Raw genomic sequence first — 25103 nt, forward strand, 5'->3', positions numbered from 1 at the left:
TGCAAGGAAAGGCTGACACAGCTCGGCTTCTTCAGCCTGGGAAAGAGACCCAGCCTTGATCCAGCTGTGGCCTTCCAGTACCTGAGGGCAACACACAAGAAAGCTGGACAGGGACTTTGTACGAGGGCAGGCAAGGACAGGACAAGGGAGCATGGATCCAAATGGAGAGAGATTAGGTTTAGGTAAGGGATTCAGAAAAAAGACTCTCCTGGAACAGGTTGCCCAGAGAAGGTGGGCATGTCCCGTCCCTGACAGTGTTCAAGGCCAGGCTGCATGGAGCTCTAGACAAGCCGGTCCAGTGCAAGGGGTCCCCAGCCACAGCAGGGGGGTTGCAGCCATGGGATTTTCCAGATCCCTTCCAAGCCAAACCATGCCACGACTCCATGATTCTGGGATACTTCCCCTCCTCATCCTCTGGCAGAAAAAGAAACTTGGCCCCAAGTTCCACACTGCAGACCATGTCTTTTGGCAGCCTGCAACTGTGTCAACAGAGGATGAAAAGAGATGACATTACTGACACGATTTCCCTTTTCTACTTGAAAAGTAAATGCTCTGCTCCTGTCCACTCTGGCAAAATTGTCAGAGGAGGCAATTGTTCCCCATGAAAAGCTTGGTCTCATGCAAAGAGGAAAGAAGCCAGAAGCCAACATTCTTCGTTATTGCTACGTTGTTTTCTTTGGTTACTTCTCTAATAGGAATGACTTTGGAGTGTGATTTGTTTGTTTCTCTCTTTCGTTCCTGACGGCATCGCGGTCCCCCCGCAGCGCAAGGGCGCCCTTGTGCCCCTGGAGCTGGCGCTGCTGTGGATGGTGTCGCAGCCTGGCTTCCGCGGCGTCGTGCGGCTCCTGGACTGGTTCGAGGTGCCCGAGGGCTTCGCGCTGCTCATGGAGCGTCCGCAGCGCTGTCAGCACCTCTGGTACTTCCTGCACGAGTGGCGGTTCCTGACGGAGCCCGTGGGGCGGGGGCTGTTCCGCCAGGTGCTGGAGGCCATGGGGCACTGCAGCAGCCGCGGCGTCCTGCACCCCCACATCAAGGCCGAGAACGTCCTCGTCGACCTGGCCACGGGCTGGGCGAAGCTCATCGACTTTGGCTGCGGCACGATCCTCCAGGACACGTTCTACACCCGGATGTCAGGTGAGCCCAAGCCGGGGCCCAGCTTTGCAGTGGAGTTCCCCCCTTGGCTGGCAGAGGGGGAAGAGGGAGGGAAGGAAGGAGGGAAGGAAGGAGGGGGAATCCATCTTCAGCCAGCTGCAGCCAGGTTGCTTTTTGGCAGGGCAGGGGCTGGCTGTTGTGGAACGGGAGCTGGCTGGGAGGGAGGGAGCAGCATGGGCCTGATGAGCTGCGCCCGTGTCCCATAGGAACGCTGGAGTACAGCCCACCGGAGTGGATCCTCTTTGGCTGCTACCATGGCCAGCCAGCCACCATCTGGTCCCTGGGCATCCTGCTCTATGAGCTGCTCTGTGGGCACCTTCCTTTCCACAGCAACGAGGACATCGTCCGGGGCCAGCTCTTCTTCCCACCCTGGGTGTCTCAAGGTGGGGATGCGCCTTCAAGGCACGAGGGGAAGAACGGGGTTGGGAGGGGCGGTTGGCACATAAGCATCCTGCTCTTGCAGCTGGTGAGGAGGTGGATCTCCTGGGCTTAGCTGGAGGAGGTGGCACCTGTGCCTCTGTGCTGGTGTCCTCTGCAAGAGAGGATCGATAGGAAGCTTTTGGCTGCAGCTCTGAGCACTCCTGGTGTGGCCTGGGCACTGTGGAACGTGGGAGAGCATGGACAGGAGCCTTGTCCCGCTGAGCTTTGTAGACAGTTGGCTGGCTGAGAAAGGTCACGTCGACATAATACCCCTGGTTAAGCAAGAAGGAGAGAAGTCTAGAAGTCAGCAGTCAGTGTCCATATAAGGCAAGGACATTATGCCCTTGATGCAACAACAGGACAGGGGAGAGGCTCTTTTGCCAAAAATATGAAGAATAGTTTCAACAGAATAACCACAAGAATGCAGAAGTAGGCATAGTTGGCCGATAAGTAACTAACCAATAATGAGCACTCCTTTGCCGATCCAACACAAACCCAAACTCCAGCCCTGGGATACCCTATAAAAACCTCACGGCCCTCCCTTTGCCCTGTCTTTCGGGGGTCAGAAATGGATTCTGGAGCTTTCTGAAACCCAGACCCGTCTCGTTTGTTCCTGGCACCGGCAGCTGCAGCCTCCCTGGACACCATGAACTCTGGAGAATGGGGACAGCCAGTGGGGACAGGTCCTGGACTGCAAGATAAGTGTGTGTTCTGTTTGCCATCTGTCAGTGGTGGGGCAGTTATCTTCTGTTCATTGGGCAGATTCTCTCTTCCACAACCAATCCTCCCTGTGGGGAGGTGTGTTCCATTAGTAGGCCATTGATTATTAATTATTAATCTTCTGGTAATGTGCCACTGGGTGTCACTGCATGGCTGATTAAATTACATCATCGTATTGGGAGATGCTCCGCCCAGGGGGAGGAGCCAAGCATTCCTACCTGGATAGAATCTGAGATTTGGAACACTGTAGGCAGCCTTTTCCTCCTGGATTCCCAGAGCAGCAGCTGTCTTTCTTCTCCACTGCATTCCCAGAGGATCAGCCTTTTCCTGCTGGATTCCCAGAGGAGCAGCTGTCTTTCTTCTCCACGGGATTCCCAGAGGATCAGCCTTTTCCTCCTGGATTCCCAGAGGAGCAGCTGTCTTTCTTCTCCATGGGATTCCCAGAGGATCAGCCTTTTCCAACTGGATTCCCAGAGGAAGGAAGATTCCCAGGCCCATCTACAGCAGCCCTGGACCTTCAGAGGAAAACTCCACCCTTCTCCAGGATCCCTGCTCCAACAGAGCCACACCTGGCACTGCAGGAGGGCTGCAGCCACCACTGAATGGGACTGCTGCCAGCACCCTGACCCACAGGGTGTCAGGTCCTGTTCTGACTCTGTCTGTGGGGTTTTTTTTGTTTGTACTACTGCATTTATATTTTTATTTTTTCCTAAAAAAGAACTGTTATTCCTATTCCCATATCTTTGCCTGAAAGCTCCTTAATTTCAAAATTGTAACAATTCCGAGGGAGGGGTTTACATTTTCCACTCCAGGGGAGGCTCCTGCCTTCCTTAGCAGACACCTGGCTTTTCAAACCAAGACAATAACAAAGTTACTTTAACACCACAGATAGAAAATCCATTTTAATCTCTGCAAAAAGCCAATATTATGTGTCCATAACAATAAACCTCTTGCTGAGTGATGGTAGATGTCAAAGTAACTTTGTTCTAAAGATATAGTTTTTATTTCTGTTGTTAATTAAGCTTAGTGAAATAGCTGCTTGTGTTAAACTGCCTGCTTGGATGGGATAACATCCAATGCACCCAGGATGAGGACACCTGTACAGATCTGCCAACTATCAGCACTCCCTGTCTGAAGTGAGCTACACTTTGGTAACATCTCATGTTTCATGCATCCAGTGGGTGACAAGATGATTTAAAATGCTAATGAAATAAACTAGAAAGATTTAAAAATGCTAATAAAATAAACAAGAAAGGTCATTTTTATTCCTCAAAATAACAACAACAACAACAAGAAGTTCTGGTTTAATGAAAGGTGGAATCTGTTGCTCTTAAGGGCAAAGATTCATAGCTGGAATAAAGAGTGTTCAGCCCAGCTGTTTCCACTATGAGGCCGTATTTCATCCCCCCTGAAAGTCCTTCATGTTTGCACAGAAAACTGTCCCTGCACAGCCCAATAAATTCCATCACTTCAGCTGGCCAAACAACCACTGTGGTCAAGTGGGGTCTGAGCAGCTTCCAGGATCCCAAGCAGCTTCAGAAGCTTCATTTTACACCTCCTCTTCTCCCAGTGAATACCCAGCACCACCATCACTGTGGACCCATAGCTATGGATCACTGGCCTGGCCAGCACAGGGCTAATGTTTGCATCAGCCAGGAGGAGCTGCTCTGCCTGCCTGTCTGTCTCAGCCTCAGCCCTGAGACCCCAAATGCCTCCATTCTGGCCCAATCCTTCCTGGTGCTGAGCATAAGAACTCGTGCAGACAAGAGCAGGGAGGGAATCTCCCCAGCCGTTTATCACCTCAGCAACAAGACCTTGGTACCAGGCTGTTATCTGTAGCAGAAAGCAGCAGCAGGAAGGAGACACCAGATCACCAGCCCCAGGCCATGGCCCTGGTGCTGTCCTTACCAGTGATCAGTGTCTGCAGCTCTCCAGGAGCTCAGGGAGCAGGGATGCTCCTCACCATCTCATCTTACCCATGCACCCAAAGCCACGGCCAGCTGTGTGCTCCTGCCCACCAGCACATGCCAAGGCACAGCGTGGGATTCTTGGGGAGGTGTCCTCTGCAGGGCCAGGAGCTGGACTTGGTGATCCTTGGGGGTCCTTTCCAGCCCAGGATATTTTGTGATTCTAAGGCTTTGGCCAGCCCAGGTTTCAGCCACCTCCCTGATCCAGGTGTGATTGACCCCAAACCAGATCTTGCCTCTGTCTACCCTCCAGTGCAAGGAACACGTTGCATCTACCCCAGCCCCCTGCTTGTGTCTGATGGATCATGCTGACCTTTTCAACATATTTCTTGGAATATTATAAAACATTATCTGACAAAAAGCAAAAGAAACAAAAAACCCCAAACCCAAAACAAAACAAAAAAAAACCCAAAAGCAAAAAAAGCCAACAAACCAACCCAAAGGAAATCAATTTGGGTGATGATGGCCTTTTGTTCCAGTTTATCCTGCACCAAACTCCATAGATGGTAATTCTGAACATTTCCCAGACCTTCACAGTAGAGCTTGGAACTGTCTCTCTGATTTCTTGGTTGTTTCATGACACGTGCATTTCTCCTATATAATCCCAGTGTTTTGCTTAGAAGCCATATTATAACTGGGAATCAATCTTCTTCATTTGAACATCTAGGACAGATTCACACATCATTTCACCATTAACTAGGATAGACTCAGCCTTGCAGATCTTTCAGGTTTCAAGCCTGGCTGTGTTGTTTCAGTTCTTTGCTGCTGCTTGTGTTTTGTGAAAAAAAAAAAAATAAATAACCAGACTTTGGGACTTTCTGTTGCGGCTTGAAGAAGAACACAGGTTATTTCATTGCTGTTGTGAGACATGTGTTACCCGGCTCATTAATTCACAACAGTTCTTGTTTTCTCTGCCTTTTTCACGCTGATGTGATACATTTGTGAAGTCCAGGGTTGTACTGCAAGTGATTAATGCTGCAGTAAAGTCTGATAAACTGAGATTCCAACAAAAGAGTGTGAAGAATGTAACCTCTAAAGTTCTGAAAGCTCACATGTGACAAAACCCATAAATCACCCCAGAGGCAGTCATTATGGAGAGTTACTAACTAGATTATGCAGCTGCATTTGTCATCATTTCCCATTACGTAGAGAATAAACCTGTCAGGCTGATTTATGGCAGAGGGCTCCACAAGATGGGAACTGGCACCTGTACTGTTCTGTGGAAACGATGAGAAATGCTGTGTGTGCTCAAGTGCTGAATGGATAAGGAAGGAGGGGAGATAACTGTTCTTTGAAGGCACTGATTCAGGGACAAAGACTTCAGAGAGGAGTCATGCTTACACCCATGGGATGGCAGGAAGAGTATCCACCAACCTGTCCCAACAGCAGCAGCAGCATCAGAATGCATTCTCCACAGGTGGAGGGAAGAGAGGAGAGAGGAGGTCTTTTGAGGGGACCAAAGTCAGTCATGGAGAAATCCTAGAAGCCTGGAATGGTTTGGGTCACAAGGCATCTGAAAAACCATCTTGTTCTAACCCCTGCTGTGGGCCGTGACAAACTGAACAGCTGAATGCCTGGCTACTCAGGGGATACTCAAGGTTTTGGATTCCATGCCTGTGCATCTACCGTGGAGCAGCTGGGTCTGCTGGGAGCAGATGGCATCCACCTGAGCTCAGAGCAGGCCAAAAGATGGGCAGATGTGGGACTGAGCAGGGCGAGGGACATCCCTGCACAGCAGCGCTCTGACAAGAGCAGCAGTGGCCTCCTCTCAGTGCCCTTCCCCGAGCAGCAGCCGCTGAACACCATGGTGGCTACACAGATGCTTTTGGCTCTGCAATCCCTTTGTGCTCAAAGGCCACGCTGGGCATTTCAGCTGGGCTGGAAGGTCTGGCTGGGCAGGGAACGGGGAAGAGGCACTGCTGGTGTGAGCTCCATGTGTCCACTGGGGACACAAGGAAGATTCTGTTCATCCAAAGAAAACCACAAGCAGCCAGTCCCTGCTAACACAGCAGTGCGACTCTGTCCAGAGCAGCTCAAATTCTCTGCCAGAACCATCCCCCTGCACCTTCTTGATCTGAAGGGGACTAGAAGTGGTTTCACTGCAGTTCTTTATTTCTGCTGTCTGATAATGGGAAGGTTTCACAGAAGTCTTGGATGGACTGGATCAGGGAAGAGTCAAGCAAGAAAAACTGAGCAACCATCACCCAACCCCACTGACAGAAGAACAAGTCCCATTAGGAAAAGCACCTCAGGTGTTTTCATAGTTGATATTATGTATCCTACTCAACATTATTGATTATAACCTTTTCCCTTTCGAAACTTATCAGTGGGGACTTCTGCCTGCTTTGAGAGGGAACCCCTGGGGCCCATCCCCTCCCAGAGGGGCTGCACTTGCTGCCTGCCGGGGCTTTCATTGCTGGGCCCACTGGGAGCCCCTGAGCTGGGCTGGGCACCAAGGGCAGGGCTGGCCCGGCTGTGATGCCTCTGGCCCCTGTGACACCAGGGGCAGCGTGTCACAATGGGGGCAGCTGGAAAAGGCCCCCGCAGGTAACGCTGGCCCAGCACAGCCTGGGCAAGCGGTGAGTGCGCACGTGGCGGGGCTGGGCCGGGCCAGGGCCGGGCCACAAGCGCCGCACCCGGGCCTGCATTGTCCCCCTGCACCCAGGGCCAGCCCCTGGGGCTGGCGCCTTGGCCGGGGCACGGGGCTGCTGCTGCTGGCCCACTGGCACAGGCCCTGCTGCCTGCCAGCTGCCCGGGGCCCTCTGCTTCTGCCCTCACATCCCTGCGCCTCCGGGCCTCACTTCAGCGCCCACAAGCTCCCTTGGCAGCCCCAGTGAAAGCCTTGTCTCTCTCCTCCTGCAGACCATGGCGCACAGAGCAGTCCTGGCTGGGCTTGTGCTGCTTCTCTTCCTGTTCCCACTTTCCGTGGTGGACAGATTTCACGGGGATGGGCAGCCCCGTGCAGAGGAGATGAAAGCGGCCCCCCCAGAGCCAGCTGAGCCTGGCTGGGGACCCTGGCTCCTGGCTGCCTTGCGCTACCTGCACCAGCTCTGGCAAATTGCTCAGCCACTGCTCCTGCTTTTGGGCTGGTGGCTCAGGCGCAGAAGGGCAGCCACGAGGCAGAGAGCAGCGGCCCAGAGAGCTGAGGAAAAGGCCAGAAGGAGGAAGGTGGAAAGCGAGCGGAGAAGGCGGCTCCTTAGGAAGAGATTCAAAGACATGGAGCAAATGCGCCGGGCCACGAAAGAAATAGAAAAGCAAATGGCCAGGCTGATTGGGATGAATAGGGATACAAACAGGATGCTGAAGGTAGGCAGGGCAGGCTTTTGGAGGAGCACAGGCAGTGGCTGTGTGAAGAAAAGCTTCCTGCTGGAGATGCTCTCTGGGCCGGCCAAGGCGAGCCGCACATCTTTGTGAGCAGCCGGCGCACAGAGCTGCGCTTGCTGCCCAGCACAGCCCTGCGCCGGGGCACAGGCTCCGGGCTCCTGACACACCCTGCCCCTCTGCCCTCTCTCTCCTCACGGGATCTGTAGGAACTGCATCTATTTTAACCCTTTTCCATGCAGAGGCTTTGCATCTGCTCGGAGGAAAGCACCATCTGAAGGAATCGGGCCCAATGATTGGAGATTGATTCAGATTCTTAAATAGTTTTGAAATATTTAAAATATCTTATTTAAAAATAGTTGTCTTTAGCAACATTTTCCAAACTTTTTATTACTATAATGTGGATTACTACTCTTGTAAGAGATCATAAATATTTTAATAATAAGTAGGAATTAAATAATGGCACTTTTCTTTAGATTACATAGAACTTATAATTCTTCAAAATTACCAAGAATTATTACAGTTAACCAAAACTGAAGTATTCTTTCTTTTTATCTAAACCAGCAAATATTGCTTAATCTTCATGATCCAATAATTATTTTGTGTCTTGTTTAATATTCATATATACAGTATATAGACTGTTGCTATGAATGCCTATAATCACAATTGGTTAATTTAAATTACACTCTCTGCCCTCCTGTCTCGGGAGGGTGACTTCCCTCAGGCAGCTGCAGTCCCTGTCAAGATGCAATAAAGGCAATGCCTGAACAAACGCTGTGTCTGTGAGTGTCCATGCTGGACTCAGGTGTCAGCTGTGGGGAATTCCTGACACAGGGGCACCACAGCAGCCCTTGGCCATGCAGAGGCTCCTTTCCTCCCCTGCAGCAGCTGCTCCTTTGGTGCTGTGATCCAGCCTCTGCTCTGCGTGATGCCAAATGCAAGAAAACCAGGAGTGCCACCACTCAGACTGTCACTCGGGTCCCTGCAGAGCTCAGGAGCCACCACGGCTGTGTAGGTGTGGAACCTGCAGTGGGCCATGACAGCAGGGACAGCAGGGACAGCAGGGACAGGGGGACACAGCACAGCAATCACAGCCCGGCTGCCCTGGGACAGGCCCGGCAGGCGGACAGGACACGGGGCAGGCAGGAGTCCCCATCCTCTCTGTGCCCTCCTGAGCACAGGCACATAAGGGACAGGGGCAATGGGGACACAGCCGGCCCCTCTCCTCTGGGAATATCCCACCTGCCCAGGGGCCCTGACAGAACGCAGGGGCTGAGGCTCTGCAAGGGGAACCCAAGGCTGAGCAGGAGGACCTCCAAGTTACATCTGCCCACATTCTGCATGCAAACTGCTGCGTGGAGGAGAAAACCAGAGGGGCCTTGCCACAGCAGATCCCATCTGAGGGAAGGTGTTCTCTATTCCTGCACACGGGTGCCCCATGCAACATGGAGCACATGAATGCACTTTGACACCAGATTCTCAGCCCTGCTTGAGCGCTCTGGCACAGCAGGAGCGGCCATTCCCTAATAACACACGGGTTTGCAACTCTTGTGCAAAGCAACACAAATTGTCTCTCTCCTCCTGCAGACCATGGTGTCCAAATCAGTCCCTGCCCTGCTGGTGCTGCTCCTCTTCCACTTCCCACGGCCCGTGGTGATCAGTTGGGATGAGGATGCAGAGCTGGGCAAAGAGGGCCTGGAGCAGGCTACCCCAGAGCCACCCGAGCCTGCCTGGGGACCCCTGCTCTGGGCAGCCGTGCAGCAGGGGCCCTACTGGGCTGCTGCTGAGCTGCTCTTCCTGCCTTTCTTCCTCTGCCTCAGGCCCAGAAGGGCGGCCATGAAGCAGAGAGCAGCGGCCCGGAGAGCTGAAGAAGAGGCCAGAAGGCGCGGGATGGAAATGGAGCACAGAAGGCTTCGCTTCAAGAGGACATGCAAAGACTTGAAGGAGATGTGAAGGACCATGAAGATGATCAAGAAGAAAATGGCCAGGCTGATTTGAATGAACAGCAAGGTGAGCTGGTTCCTGCTGTGCAGCTGAACTCATTGTGTTCAATCAGATTTCCTCTGCACGGATGTCATTGTAGTCAGATGAGAAATTGGCCCCTTAATTTGAATGTAGTGGTGCATAGAGCTGTAGTCTAATGTTTTAATGTAGCTGACCTGTGTCCTGATAGCAAGGGGTGTTTAACAAATCTGGTATTGCCAGAAGGCTTTTGTTACTCTCAGACTGTGCTCTGCACATGGAGCAGCAGAAGAATTAAGGCCAAATCCTCCCTCAGGAACTGGAGGATATCACACGTGGGTAAGGAGCTTTTGTAAGGGAGAATTGACTGTTCTTCTCTCCCACCAGGTGACCCTGTGCTCCAACACGGTGATGGAGTTCTACCAGAGAATGCTGGTGCACCTGGAGGGTGTTGGCAAGGGAGGGGCAACCCTGATCATCACAGCCAGGTCCCAGCCCTTGCCTGGCTCCCCCAGGCACTGCCTTGCCCAGGCTTTGCTGGCTGCAGTGCCAAGGAGAAGTGCTGCTGGATGCCCTCATGTTGTGCCAGCTGGACATGAGAACAGCAGTGCTTGGGCAGCAGCCTGTGGTGAAAAGCACCCCTGCTCACAGCCCAGCACGGGCCTGGGCCCTCTTCTAAAGGCACCAGCAATGATATCATTGATTGGCCTGGGCTTTGGTGCGTGAGGGGGAACAAATTTCCCGAGGGCTTCCTCTCCTTCTTCCTGCAAGAGGTGGAGTTGTGCTGGTGGTGAGCACCGTGCACTGGTTTGGGCCACACCAAGCAGCTGCTGAGAGTCAGGGTCTGGCTCTGTCCATGAGGGCCCATGGCAGGGGGGAAGTGGCTCCCAGCAAGAGTGGGGAGGGCAAGGTCTGACGAGGGGAAAGCAGCCCTTGGTGGGGCAGGTCAGCTCCAGATTTTCTCCTTCCCTCTGCTTCCCATTTTGAGCTTTAATGCTGTCAGAGCTGAGCCCAAAAGTCGTTGTTGCTGCAGCAGAATTCCATGCTGCTGTGCTGCTGTGGGTGTCAGTGTGATGCCCAGAGGGATGCAGCTCCCTGGGGCTGTTCCCTGTCCCAGGCAGAGCCATGCAGGCAGTGCCTGGGCTGCCATTCTGTAAAGCAGGTGGAGCTGGGGCCAGGCAGGGCCTGGAGCTGTGCAGTGCAGGAGCCAGGGAGCTGCAGGGCCTGGCAGGGGCTGATCAGCCCCTCTGTGGGGCAGCTGCTGTCTCGTGCCCTCCAGGGCTGGGGCAAAGAGCTGAGTTCTCAGGCAGGGCAGCAGCACCATGGCAGAGAAGGGAGTCATTTGTACTGAGACCTTGGGTTGTGTGTTCCTTGGGCCTTGGGGAGCCCTGATCCTTGTTGGGAAGGCTCCCCCAGAGCTCGTGGCTCACTGGGACTGTTCCAGGAGTCCTTGCAAGCCTTCTGGGGTACAGGAGGGGCTGAGGCAGCTGTGGGGCAAAGGGCTCTGCCTGGGGCACTGGGCAGCCTCTGGGTGCTGCCTCTCAGGGTTTGGGCCTCCTTGACAAGACGTGTTGGAGTGGGCAGAGGTAGAAGGCAATTTATCCCTGTAGGGCTGTTCAATGTGCATTGGACAGTGACCAATGTGTTCTGCTCCATTGCACAATCTCTGGGGGGAAACGTTCTCCATTCTCTCAGGATCTCTGATTGCCCTGGGGTCATCTCTCTGCCCAGATGTCTCGTTCCTGAGCTCCAAGTGTCCCCCCAAGTTCTGCTGTACGGTGAGTGCCACCTGAAGGTGCCCCATGGGAGGAAGATCCTCATTAGGAATCCCAGCCACCTTCCTGGCTGCTACGGGCTCATTCCCCAGGTTTGGCATCACATCCACCTCCTCCTGTCAAATATTATTGAGGAGATTATTAGGGGAAAAAAGGGTTTGGATAAGACCTTGCTGGTTTCTATTCAGCCTTAAAGATCTGCTGAGAACAGGATCCTACCCAAATGTAAACTTTAGGAGGCAGTTGAAGCTCCTGAGGAAACAGTTGATGTTCTGGTCTTCAGGGGCTTTTCTTGTGGGAGATGTGAGAGGGTTGTGAAAAGCTGCTGCATCCACAGACACCAGTGCCTGTGCTGGCAGCCTCCTTGCAGGATCCCCTGGGAGTGCTGAGCCTACAATTCTTGCATCTTGTTTGTGCCTTTTACCTTTGTCCTGGGCAGTTGTAAACGCGTGTGTAAGTTGCTGTTGCGGTGCATGTTAAGGAGTCTAAAGTTTCTCCAGAGGTGCCTCTGAAGCTGCATTTCATTCTGTCCCTGCCAGAAATGCAAGGAGGACTCTGCTGTGCTCGACCCCAGCCCCAAGCCCTGTGGGATTGTGCAGCCCCAGAGCTCAGCAGAGATCCCAGCTGTGGTGGCAGTGCAGGCCCTGGGCACTCACGGCCCCAGCGCTGTCACCGGCGTGTTCGGGGATGAGCTGGGTCCCGAGCGGGTGGCTCGGGGATCCAATACGGGGACGCGTCGCTCCGGCAGCCCCGGCAGCCCCGGAGGGCTCCGGCCCCCGCCCGGCAGAGCTGCGGCTGCTGAGACCCCAAAATATCCCCAAAAAACAGGTGAGACACCCCAAAAATATCCCAAAAAATCCAGGGGAGACCCCTCAAAATCCCAAAAAATCCCAGTCAGACCCCCCTGAAAAATCTCAAACAATCTGGGTGAGATTCCCCCAAAAATGCCAAAAAATCCAGGTGAGATCCTCCCCAAAAAATCCCCAAAAACCAAGTGAGATCCTCCCTAAAAAATCCCCAAAAAACCCTAAAGTCCAGGTGAGACACCTCCCCCAAAAAATTTTTAAAAATTCAGGTGAGACCTCCCCCAAAATCTCAGTGAAACCCCCCCAAAAATCGCAGAAAACAAGTGAGACCCCCAAAAAAATCCAGGTGAGACCCCCCAAAAAATTCCCCAAAAATCTAGATGAGATCCCCCAAAAATGCCAAAAAATCCAGGTGAGACCCTCCCCCCAAAAAAACCCAAATAAATCCCAAACCCACTCCAAAAAATCCAGGAGAAACCCCCAAAAATAAAACAAAAAACAGGTGAGATCCCCCCAAAAATCCCCAAAAAACCCCACTCAGACCCCCCTGGATTTTTTATGTGCAGCTGCTCCTGGCAGGGTGCACAGGGACAGGGATTCTGCCAGGGAAAACAGGCCCAGGCTGCTGTGGAGAAGGACAGGAGGGATGGGAGGCACAAACAGCTCCTGCTGGTGCAGGTGTCCCTCCCTCCCACTGCAGGTCCCTGTTCATGGTTATCTTATTTTCCAGAGATGAGCTTTACCCTCCTAAAATCAAACCCCAACCACCAAAGGGGAAGAGAAGCAGTTTGGGTTCCTTGGCATCTCAATGGAGGCATTTCAAGGTCAGAAATGTGGAGGAGCCAGTCGCAGCCCTGAAAGAAGTGCAGGATTTTCCCCACTCTTCAGGAGCAGAGGTAGATTTTCTTGTCCATGCCGTGCTTGTGTTCCTCCCCAGCCTGCCAGCACCAAGTCCTGCTCATGCTGAGCTCCCTTTTTGCTGCCCTGCTGTGCTGTGCCCTGACAGTGGGCTGGGCAGCAGGGCCAGTGGCTGGACATGGGCTGAGGGGGAGGGAGAAACAGGAGAGTTTTCCTTGGAGAAGCTGACTCAGATCCTACAGGCCTGTGCTGAGTGTGGGATTTTGTGCCTTGTTTCCTTCCCAGTGTAAGATGAGGCTTTTCCCTGCATCATCCTGGTCAGATCTCCAGCTTCCCTCCCAGAGCCAGCTGGGATGATCCTGATCTCCATGGAGCCTCTTCCCAAGGCAGCCAGACTCCCTGTTTGCAGGGCTCTGCTTTCCCCCAGAGCTGCTGCTGCCCTGCTGGCCCGGGAGCTGTCTGACAAAGGGAGACTTTGCAAAGTGGCTGTCTCTGCCTCCCAGCACAGAAAATGGCTTGTTTTCCAGGTGCCAGCACCAACTCCTGAGCACCCTCACCTGCCACGAGGCTCGGAGGGGTTCAGGTGCTCCCTGGACGTGGCGCGCGCTCCCCTGGGAGCGGAGAAGGCAGGAGGGAATCTGTCTCCCTGCCCATTGTCAGCGTGGCCAGCAGGGCTGGAGCTGCCAGTGCCACTGGGGGCCCTCAGCACTGGCCACAGAGGGGCCTCCCATCCCTGCAGGCCCATCACAAAGGGCTGCTGGAGCAGCTGCTTGTTGGAGAGGCTGTGCAGGACACGTTGCAGGGCTGCCCAAGGACGCTGTGCAGCACCTGTGCAGGGCACTGCTCCCCCTGGAACTCCTCAGGTGCTCCACTGGAAATTTTGGCAGGAGCTTTTGCTGCAGCACCTTGAGAAAGCAGCATTTAAATCAGAGAGAGAGGGCAAGAGCCTCAGGAGTCAGATGAGCTGGGCTGGACTCCTTCCCTCAGCTCCAGGAGCTCTCACTCTGAGTCTCCTCCTTTTCTAAAAGCAAGAAGCTTTTAAACTTTTTAAAGGCAAATTGTGCATCAGAGAGAATTTCTACTGCCAGGAGACATGACAGCTCCCTTTCATGTCATGTACTAATTAATGCATTGGCCCGTGAGTGTGGGAGAAGATTTTGCCCATGGTCCCTGCCCTGGTCAGTGGCATGGATGCAGGATGAGGTGAGGGTGATTCTGGCAGTGTTTGGGGAATAGGCCCCTTTGGCTGCAACTGCCCTTTGGTCCAAGATGCTCTTCTGCATCCATTCCCATGCTCAGCACCTCAATCTCTCCTGTCTTGCCCCCAGGCTTTCAGTATCCTGCCCCTGCCAGGTGTGCTGCAGCCAGGAGAGAGCCAGCAGGTCTCCTCCACCTTCTCTGGCCACCTCAGCAGCACCTGCAGTGTCCCGGAGCTGTGCCACGTGGAGGGAGGCCCCAGCTACGAGGGGCTGGTGCCCGGGGAGGCCTCACATGTCAGCTCCTCCCTGAGCCCCCCGAGATCAACTGTGGCTCCCAGGCCCCTCTCAGGGACAGGTGAGTCAGCCTTCCATGGGCTCCTGCTCTGCCATGGGTTATTGTCCCTGCAGGGCTTCCCTGCTCCAAGGACTCTGAGCTCAGAGGTGCTGCACAGCAAAGGCAGCAGCAACACAGGCATGGCCACTCTGAGCTCCCTGGCTGCCAAGAGAGGAAGGACCTTCTCCTGTTGAGACACAACATCTTCTTCTCTATTTGAGTGCTGAGCCCTCCTGGCTCAGCTGCTGCCTGCAGGGAGCTGGGCTCTGGGCTTGCCTTGGCACTGCCTCTAGAGGGGTCTTGAAGCGCATGGTGTTGAGTGGCATCTTCTCCATCATCTCCCTTCTTCACCAAAGCACTGGGATTGTGCTATGGGCAGGCGTGGGGCACAGAGCAAACCTTGCTTTGGGCCCTGCTCCTGCCCCAGATGAAGCCCTTGCACTGCTGATCTGCCAGGGCTCTCCTTGTGCTGGGACAGCAGCCAGAAAAGCTCCTGTCCTTTAGGCTCCCCTGCAGCTGCAGCCGTGGGCAGGCACAGGAGAAGCTCAGCTCCAGCAAGGCAGCCCAGCTCAGGACGCACAGGCCCAGGCTGGAGCTGGGAGTGGAGGTGCTCCAAGCCAGCCTGTGCATCAGGACTTCTTCAGGCCAGGCTGGAGTTGGTTTCATGGGGAGGAGAGGGACGAGGCTGCTTCCAATGGTTTCCATGGCAGCCAGCACTGGTTTGCTTGGTCCCAGCTGGGCCCCAGCAGGAAATCTGCCTGACAAGAGCCTGCCTTGCAGGAGAGGAGTTCCTGCAGCCTCTGCTTTCTGACTGATAGCATTGTTCTCGTGAAGGAGCAGGCTATGGGTCGTTAAAGCCCAAGATCACGGGCAGAGACTCTCTAACTAATTAGAGTTAGACAGTGCTGTGTTTATTAACACCGGCGGGCGGCACCAGAGCCGTCCCTAAAAGGCGAGACCGCGCTGCCCAAGGTTCTTTGCCCTCTCTTTATTGCCCAAGATCTTACATACAATACATCTGCACAAGCCCAGCACCTCCCATCCCTGCTCTGTATTCGAATGAGCTCATTGGTCCTTCACACCTGTGCAATTCCTCCCTTGAATTGGGTCCATGGTCTCGAATTGGGTCCGTGGTCTTAAGGGATGAAGTCAGGAATGTCTTCATCAGGTCTCTGTGACCCTCTGGCACCATCCAAGGTCCCCTGCTTAGTGACTGATTGACATCAAGCCCAGGTGCTAAACCATTGTTCTCCTGGTTTCAAGATGTTCTTATAACACTTCACTGACTCCACTTCCTTCTAGAAAGAAGCTCCTAATGGTAAACAATAGAACAATCAGCTCCAGCTTAAGCATCTCACAATCATTAACCTATGGTCTGCCTGTCTAACTTACATCCTGATCAATGGGAATTGCTTCTAAGCCTCAGCTGAAATCTGAACTCTTGAAAATCATGCTTCAGCCATGCCCAGGGGGAAGGGGGCTGAATGAGCTGAGTAAGAACTGTAGGGGAGATGAGCAGATGTCAGCAATCTGTGCTCTGCTCTAAACTGGGAAGCCAAGAGACAAAGGGCGTTTTCAGGCAGCAGCACAGAGAGCTGCTGGATCAGCCTTGGGCAGGGCCTGGAGGGGTCTGGCTGTGCCTTCAGAGGGAGCTGGCACAGTCAAGAGCCTCTGATGGCAAAGCTGAGGTTTGGCTGGGCCTGGAGGTCCCCTTCCACCAATGCCCTCCCTTGGGATGTTCCCAGCCCCTGTGGGTTGAGGAGAATTCTCGAGAATGGCCTCAGGGTCAAGGAATGAAGTGCAGGGCCAGCCAGGACTGGGGAGCCCAAGTTTCTGGTGGGGACTCTCAGCCATGGTTTCTGTTTTGTCTGCACAAGGGAGCTGAAGCAGCCGGCTCAAAAGCTTGAGGAGGAGGCAAAAGCCTTAGAGGAGGGAGAGAGGGGGAAGGAGGAAGAGAGGCAGAAGAAGGAAAAGAAGGGTGTCTCTGTGGGGAAGCACCCCCAAAACCAGAGAAGGGGAAAAGCAAACAACCACAGAAGAAGGAAGCCAAGGTCCCAGAGAAGAAGGAAAAGAAAGACCCAGAGAAGAAAGAAACCAAAGCACCAGAGAGGAAAGAAACCAAAATCCCAGAGAAGAAGGAAACCAAAATCCCAGAGAAGAAGGAAACCAAAATCCCAGAGAAGAAGAAAACCAAAGCCTCAAAGAAGCAGGAACCCAAAGCCCCAAAGAAGGGGGGAACTCAAATCCCAGAGGACACAGCTGAGCTGGAGAAGAACTCTTTACTCTTTTTCACACAACTCATTTTACACAGTTTGACAGACCTCATGTGCAACTTTAGTTAGTTCGTAGATTTCTTGCAGGTTATTCTAATATTGGTTAATAAAATAGATTTTACTTGTGCATCAAATCTCTCTGTTGTATTGTTTACCTGTTCTCTTCACTGATTCTCACGGACAAATCCCTTGTTGTTGCAGGTGCATTTGTTTTTCACCCTCAGAACAGATTGTTCACAAAGTCTCATTCTCACAAGAGCTTCCCATGGGAACTTGTAACTGCTTAGCTGCACTCAGAAGAGACGGCTGGCCAGCTGTTAATATGGCAGAACAAGGCCTGATTTCATAAGGCCTTTCTTTTATCATTATCCCACCTGCCTGTGACATCTCCCCCTTCTCATTCATTTAAAAAAGGCTCCTATGTTCTGATGCTGAAACAGCTCACTCTTGTCAGGGCATTATCTCATCAAGGTTATCACTGGTTATCTGTTAGATATGGGATAAGAGAGATAAAAGACCACTTACAATCCACAAAACTTACCAACTTCCATCAAGTCATTGACACAGGGTTTTGCAGCATGAGAAGACAAAAGAATAATGTCCAATGTCTCTTAGGGAAATGGAAAGAAATGACCATTGTTTCCAATGAGTTGAGAAGTGTGAGAATGTCTTTGAGCTGGAAATGTTGATCTTTGACACCACTGAATGTCCCCTGGCAGCTGGAACAGGGAATAACTGGAGAAGGTTCGTAGGAGCTCTGTACCATGAGGATGCCAGGAGGCTTTGCTGGCAAATTGCCTCTGTCAGTGCCCAGACACAGCCGTGTCTGGCCAGGCCTCCTCCTGCTCCTGCTCTGGCCACAAAGGCTGCAAGGGGATGAGGTTATTTCTCTCTGCACTGGGCCTCATTTCTTCAGAGCTGATCAGTATCTGATGGAATGAACAGGTGACTGCTTTGAGCTGCTGCTGATGAAACACAGGCACATCTTCTCCTGAAGGGAATGAATCAATCAGGCTGCACTGTGGAACACTCCATTGGGATTTAGATGGGATGATCTTGTTTCCAAATTCCTCATGTAAATATTGCATTATTCAAAATGATTCCTTGTCCAAATGTCTCATGTTCATATTGCATTATTTGAACGTTCTTAAGGCGTTCATTCCTCTTCGTTTTTGTTTTTTAAGAATGAGATGCATGTCTTTTGTTATGAGTAGGAAGCACCATCACAGTAAAATGATACATGCAGTGGACAAGAAACTTACAGCAATTAGGAAGAATTTGGATACAACAATCAGGAACATTTCAAATAGCAGACAAAGCTAACAACGTAGGTGGAATGAGGTAAATAGCAATCTCTGCAATAATATACCATCATCCCAGAGTCTGCAAACAGCTGACAAACCTCGATTCAGGGGGTACTTGGATCATTATTTCCAGATAATAATTCCCAAGCTGCCTTTAAAAAGAGTTCAACTGTCATGTCTAGAGGGTCAGATGGCCAAGTCAAAGCAACTCAAATCCGGTTTTGATGCAGAAAACATCTGGGTCTGTTGGCAAATTCCCGTCCAGGCAGAGCCAAGGCCTGGCCACCACCCAAGCTCTAAGTGGGAGAGAATTCCCTGAACGTCATTTAAAACAAGGCTCTTGGGAACAGCGCTGAGGAGTAAAGGTCTGGGGGCAACAGACTAATGAACCATGCAAGAGCTGTCTCCTCCAAAATCCCCTCAGCACAGAGATGCTTTAAACCCAGCAAACTGTTGGAGTGGTTCTGTAATAATCATTGGGGCTGCATCTGATTGCTGAGAGTAGATGTCACAATGCCATCAGTTTAGAGGAGGCTTCCCACCAAGCTGAGATATCATTTCTTGGAACTGTGAAAAAGACTTAAAAATGACGAGACAGCCCTGGGTCAAAGCATGGAGGATTTTGGTGGGATTTTGGGCAGATGGTTTGGTGTGTATCCAGAGTGACTTTGGGCAGATTTGGGGCCTGCTTGGGGCAGGTTTGGGGCAGATTTGTTGCTGCTGTTGGGGTTTTTCTCCCGTTTCCCCAGCTGTGGGCAGAGCCCCGAAGCACATCCTGTTCCTGCCCCGCTCCCTGAGGAGCCCAAGGAGCTGCTGCTCCCCATGCTCTGCACCCAGGGAGATCTGGGGCAATCCCGGCATCCCGGGCATCCCGGGCATTCCGGGCCCTTTGGGCATTGGGGGATTCTGGGGCTTGGGGGGCAAGAGGGGTGAGGGGGGCTTGGGGCTGGATTGTCTGGGGAAAGGATCGGGATTTTGGGGGAATGTCTGGAGTTTTGGGAAAGAGCAGGGTTTGGGGGGAGGAAATTCAGGACTTATAGAGAGGAATTTCTGAATTTTTTGTGGGGGTCTTCTGTATTTTTTTGGGAGGAAATTTCTGGATTTTTGGGAATGTTTCTGGAGTTTTTGGGAAAGTTTCTGCATGGAGAATGGGGTTGGTTTTGTATAGTTTGGGGAGGAATGTTTCTGGATTTTCTGGGGAAATTTCCTCATTTTTTGGGAATGTTCCAGGATTTTTGGAGGAACATTTCTGGATTTCTTTGGGAATGTTTCAGGATTTTTGGGGGAAAAGTTTCAGGAGTTCTTTTGAGAACCTTTCTGGATTTTTTGGGGAACATTTCTCCATTTGGGGGGGAACATTTCTGGATTTTTGGGGGAGAATATTCCCAGGTGTCTGGGGAACATTCCCGGGTGTCTGTGGAACATTCCCGCGTGTCTAGGGAACACTCCCGGGTGCCTGGGGAACACTCCCGGGTGTCTGGGGAACACTCCTGGGTGCCTGGGGAACACTCCCGGGTGTCTGTGGAACACTCCCGGGTGTCTGGGGCTCTCCTGGCCCCGTTCCCAGCCCAGGTTCCCGGGGTTCAGGAGCTGCCCTGGTGCCCGGGCCCCGCGACATCGCCTGGGTGCACTTGGAGCCCGAGGTGCAGGCGGGCGCCGCCCGCGAGGCCCTGCAGGGCTTCAGCATCACCCAGAGCAGCGCCAGGAAGATCTCCTGCGCCAAAAAGGGACCCACAACACCCCAAACCACACCAAAACACCCCCAAACCCAAAACAACGGGCCTGAAGTACCCCAAAAATCCCAAAAAATGCCTCAAACATGCCCCCAAATGCCCAAAAACTGCCCCCAAACACCCCAAATCCCTCCAAACCACCCCAAAATCCCATAGAAACACCCCAAAATCCCTCAGAAAGACCCCAACATTATTCAAAACTTCCCCTGAATACCTAAATCACCTCAAATGCCTTTAAGCTGCCACAAAATCCCATAGAAGCACCCCAAAATCCCATAGAAACACCCCAAAATCCCAGAAAACTTCCCAAAAAACCAGTCCTGACCCTACCCCAAACTCCCCACGTGCCCCCACTCCCCCAGGTAAGCTCAGCTCTGCGCAAATCCTCCTTTTTTTATCCCAAATCCTCATTTTACCCCAAATCCTCCCTTTTTCAACCCCAAAATTTCTCTTCACCCCAAATCTCCTTTTTTTTGACCCCAAATCCTTCTTTGTGCACCCCAAATTTCCTTTTCCCATCCCAAATTCTCCTTTTTCCACCCCAAATCCTTTGTGTGTGCCCAAATCCCTTTTCCCATCCCAAAATCTCCCTTTTCCACCCCAATTTCCCACCCCAAATCCCCTTTTTCCTTCCCAAATCCTTCTTCTTTCACCCCAAACCCTGTTTTCCCACTCCAGATCCCCTTTTCCCACCCCAAATCCTTCTCCTTTCACCCCAAAATCTCCTTTTCCAATCCTAAATCCTTCTTTTTCCACCCCAAATCTCCTCACCCCAAATCCCCTTCTGCCACCCCAGATCCCCACCCTAAATCCCCTTTCCCAGCCCCCAGGGGTTTTGGGGCTCCTGAGGGTTTTTTGGGGTTTTTCCCAGCATTGTCCCCAGGGTCTCTCTGCAGACATTGCACCTGGACCTTCCCCAAATAAACCCCAAATAACCCCAAATTTTGGCACTGCGGGTGGCTGACACTAAAATTTAGGGTTTGGGGGTGTTTGACCCCAAAGGTTGGGAATTGGGGGGTTGATCCTAAAATTTGGGGGTTGGGTGGGGTTGATCCTAAAATTTGGGGTTTAGGGGATTTTGACACCTCAGGGTTTGGGGATTATTGACCCCAAAATTTGGGAATTGGGCATGTTTGACACCCCTGGCTTTGGGATTTGGGGGTTTTTGTTCCCAGTATTTGGGGTTTGGGAGTTTTTTCCTCAGAATTTGGGGATCAGGGGGTTTGACCCCCAAACTTTGCGATCAGGGCAGTTGGACACCCCAGATATTTCAAACCCTAGAGTTGGGGATTGGGGGTTTAGACCCCAAACTTTGGGGGTTGGGATGTTTGACACCTCAGGATTTGGGATTCGGGGGTGTTTGACCCCAGACTTTGGGAACAGGGGGTGTTGGACACCCCAAATGTTTCAAACCCCAGCATTTGGGGTCAGGGGGATTTAACCCCAACATTTGCAAATTGCAGAGTGTTTGACACCCCAGGATCTGGGATTTGGGGGGTTTAAGGCCTAAAATTTGGGGTTCGGGCTGGGGGGTGGGGGGGAGAGGTTGAGATCGCAGAGTTTGGGTCTGGGGGTGTTTGGCCCCCCCCAGTGTTTGAACCCCCACGATTTGGGGTCCGGGGGAGTTGACCCCAGGATTTGGGGTGTTTGACCCCAATGTTTGACCTCACCTCGGGTTTGGGGTCGGGGTTGAGATCAGGGACATTCCCTGGAGCCAGCGGCGGGATCGGGATCGGGAACGGGATCGGGAAGCGGAACAGGAACGGGGAGGGTCCCTGAGCCAATGCCGGACCCCAATCCCAGGGAGAGGCCCCGCCGCAGTCCCGGAATGGCCCCATCCCCACAATCCCGGAGCCCTCCCCAGGCCCAGCCCCTCCCCGGCCGCTGAACGGAGCCTCCCTCAATCCCAGCCCGCCCCGATCCGGGCCGGAGCCATCCCCAGAGCCTCCCCCATTCCCGGCCCGGACCCTTCCATCCCTTTTTGGGGCGGCTCCTGCCGCTCCCCGCCCATTTCTGGGGGTTCCAAAGGGCCCCGCGGACCCTCCCCATTTTGGGGGTGTTGGGGTGGCCCTAGGGCCGCCCCGAGGGCCGAGGGGGGATCGAAAGCCCCAAACCCGAGGGGCTCCTGGGGGTGCCCAGTTCCTCCCGTCCCCAGCCCGAAACAGATCCTGGCCAATCAGAGCGCGGGGCGCTGATGACGATCCCGTTGCCGGGCAGACACTCGGCGCACTGGCCCCGCCCGGCGATTTCCAGCGAATCAGCGCCCGGCTCGGCTGTGACTCATCGGGTGCCGGGCAGAACCCAGCGCCTCTCACAGCGCTGGCCAATCAGAGACTGCGCGGGGCCATTCCCAGCCAATCAGAGCGTTTGTCGCTGATGGCTCTCAGTGTCCAGGAGCGGAATTTGGGGCGGGGGCGGTGACCCCGGCGATGGGGATAGGGCGTGCGGGGGCAGCTGGGGCCGCACTGGTGGCACTGGGGGCGCTGGGAGCCCCCCCGGCCGCGGGGGGAGCGGGGGGCGCGGGGAGAAGGGGGGCGGGGGGACCCCAAATTCAACCAAAGGGGGGTCGGGACCCCCAAAGGGAGCAGGAGGGGCCTGGAACCCCCAAAACCAAGCACGGGGGAGGGGATTGGGGACTGGGGGAACGATGGGGAAGGGTCGGGAGAGCGGCGGGAAAGAGGGGGATGGGACCCCCAAATTGAGGTGGGAGGGAGCTGTGGACTGGGGGAAACCCCCATGAAATCTCATTAAAATCCCATAAAAATCCAATTAAATTCCACTCAATTCCCATTAAACACCATTAAAATCCTATTAAAATCCCATGACATCTCATTAAAATCCCATAAAATTCCATTACAATCCCACCAAATTCCATTAAAAGTCCATAAAATCCAATTCTATTAAAATCCTACTAAATTCCCATTAAAATCCATTTAAATCCCATCCAATCCCATAAAATGATCCCAAGCCCACACAAAATTGGCCCTGAATTATCCCCCACACACACAGCCCTAAAAACCCAACAATGTGAAAAATTACCCCAAATTATCCCAAATTTACCCTGAATACCCCCCCAAAAACCCCAAATAACCCCAAAGGCACACAAAGAACCCAAATCCCCCAAATGACCCGAAATCCCCCAAATGACCCCAATCCCATAAATGACCTCAAATCCCATAAATTACCCTAAATCCCATAAATGGGACTGGGAGAGGGGAGGAGAGGGCAGGGAAAGGGGGAGTGGGACAAACTGGGCGAGGAAATCAAACTCTGCAGTCAGACAGAGCAGGGATTTGTGTATCCAGCGCTGGGAGCGAGGGGGATCTCTCTGGCAAAAACCCACTCGGTCTCCTTTGGCCTTCAGCTCCATTTCAAAAGTCACAATTACAGCACTTCATTAGCATACTCACATTTGCATAAAGCTGTGTCCCGGTTTTACAGCCGTGTGCGGCTTCAGCGCCTGCGTCCGTTCCTCCTGTGGCGGCCCTCAGTCTTCTGGTGCTCTTTTGATGAAGGCTTCTGTCGTCCTCCTCACGCTGGAACTTTTTACCTGGACCATCAGCCCATGCCTGGTGCTCCTTGTTCTTCAGTCTAACCTGGTCTGAGCTGATTTTGCCCTTTGCAAGCTCTGTTCAAACTTGCTCTCTCGCTCTCGGTGCGTTTGTTGTGTCGCTGGCTCTGCTCTCTCTCTTGCTCTGCTGCCTCACTGGCTTTGCCTGCATGTGAAAAATGCATGTATTTTATGATTGGCTTTTCGCAAATATTAAAATAAATATTATTTGTCTGGTGTTAGAAAGCAATGCTGTATTAATTCTCTTAAGTAGTGTGTTAAATATAGTTTTAGGTTATAAAAATTGTTAAAATAGAAACGATGCTATGTAGGATTCTTGTTTTAAAGAAAGGACTCGCACTGAGATAGCAGCCACAGGACACCTAAATCTTTCAGAAAAAAAGAATTTCTTGCCCTCTTATCAGAAGGAATGAACTTCTTCCCACCTCAAAGGCGCTGTTAGGATTCAGAGGAAGAAGGTGGCACTGCCCAGACAGAATCCTGTGTTTGAATGGAATTTATGCATCATGGATGAAGTGTATGAATATGCAACAGACTGTTGTTTTTAAGGGTTAATCCTTTGTTAACGGGTGTCCTTTTTCGGACTCCAGAAAAAGGTACCCGGACCTCCATAACCCTTTCTCTCTATTGTCTCATATTGTCCTAATTCAAATTGTCCAAATTATTATTACTCTAATTGCATTGCTATTTTTATAACCATTTTATTACTAATGAACTTTTACAATTTCAAAATCAAGTGATTGGCGTGTTTCACACTGCACATCTCGCTCCAGGGCTGCTTGTGCTGAACCTTTCCTTGCACAGCCCTGAGGATTCCCCCAGCCCGGGCTCCCAGCAGCTCCAGGCCCGGCCAGGAGGAGCAGCAGGGCCAGGGCTGGCCGGGCATCCCCCCAGATGTGGCCCCCGCTGGTGGCACAGCCGGACCCTTGGGAGGCTGCCTCAGGCTTTATTGTCCACCAGCATCCCAGGAGGGAGCAGAAAATCCTCCTGCAGACGCTGATTCCGGAGGCTGCCAGCGCTTCCTTGTCTCCAGGAGCTTCTGCCAAGCCCCAGTGAAACCTCGGTGCCACATTGTTCCACAGCCTCACAACGCTCTCCTGGCTCCCGTGAGGTCCCTCTGTGTCCCGCTGCAGCCTTGGCTCCATCAGGGTCTCCTGGTTCCATCAGGGTCTCCTGGCTCCCATCAGGCTCTCCTGGCTTCCATCAGGGTCTCCTGGTCTCCATCAGGGTCTCCTGGCTCCATCAGGGTCTCCTGGCTTCCATGCTGCTCCACTCAGTCCCAAGGGGCATCCGCGGCTCAGCTTTGGAGCCCTGCAAGATCCAAAGGTTCCCCCCAAAAAACACCAGCCCAGGGACCCCCAGGGTATTTGGGCTGAGCTCCCGCTGTCCAGGCACCTGCATGGAACCCAAGTGACCGCTGGGACTCCATGGAATGTCCTGGAACAAACTGTCCCTGGTCAGACAGGGGTGCCATGGAACACAGGTGCCACTGGGACACGGACACTGCCCATGGAACCGAGTGTCCATGGGGACAGAGCCGGGCCTGATGGAACACTGGAGAACATTGTCACCCCATGGAATCCATGGAACCAGGTGTCCATTGTGACACTGGAGAACATTGTCACCCCATGGAATCCATGGAACCAGGTGTCCATGGTGACACTGGAGAACATTGTTACCCAATAGAATCCATGGAACCAGGTGTCCA

The 25103-nt window shown here is 52.9% G+C and overlaps 2 protein-coding genes across 2 annotated transcripts in view; both read left to right on the top strand.

Moving 5' to 3' along the window:
* Nucleotides 1-25103, top strand: part of LOC143696047 (uncharacterized) — a 343050-nt gene that overhangs the window by 190635 nt on the left and 127312 nt on the right. The gene's annotated exons all lie outside the window — the stretch shown is intronic.
* On the top strand, nt 619-23429 carry LOC143696029 (serine/threonine-protein kinase pim-3-like). Its single transcript, XM_077191242.1, has 3 exons — nt 619-666; nt 765-1134; nt 23266-23429. Exons 1-3 carry the CDS (start codon nt 619-621, stop codon nt 23427-23429), a joined length of 582 nt encoding a protein of 193 aa, XP_077047357.1.

This window comes from Agelaius phoeniceus, chromosome 28 (genome assembly GCF_051311805.1).
Source record: "Agelaius phoeniceus isolate bAgePho1 chromosome 28, bAgePho1.hap1, whole genome shotgun sequence".
Taxonomy (NCBI): domain Eukaryota; kingdom Metazoa; phylum Chordata; class Aves; order Passeriformes; family Icteridae; genus Agelaius; species Agelaius phoeniceus.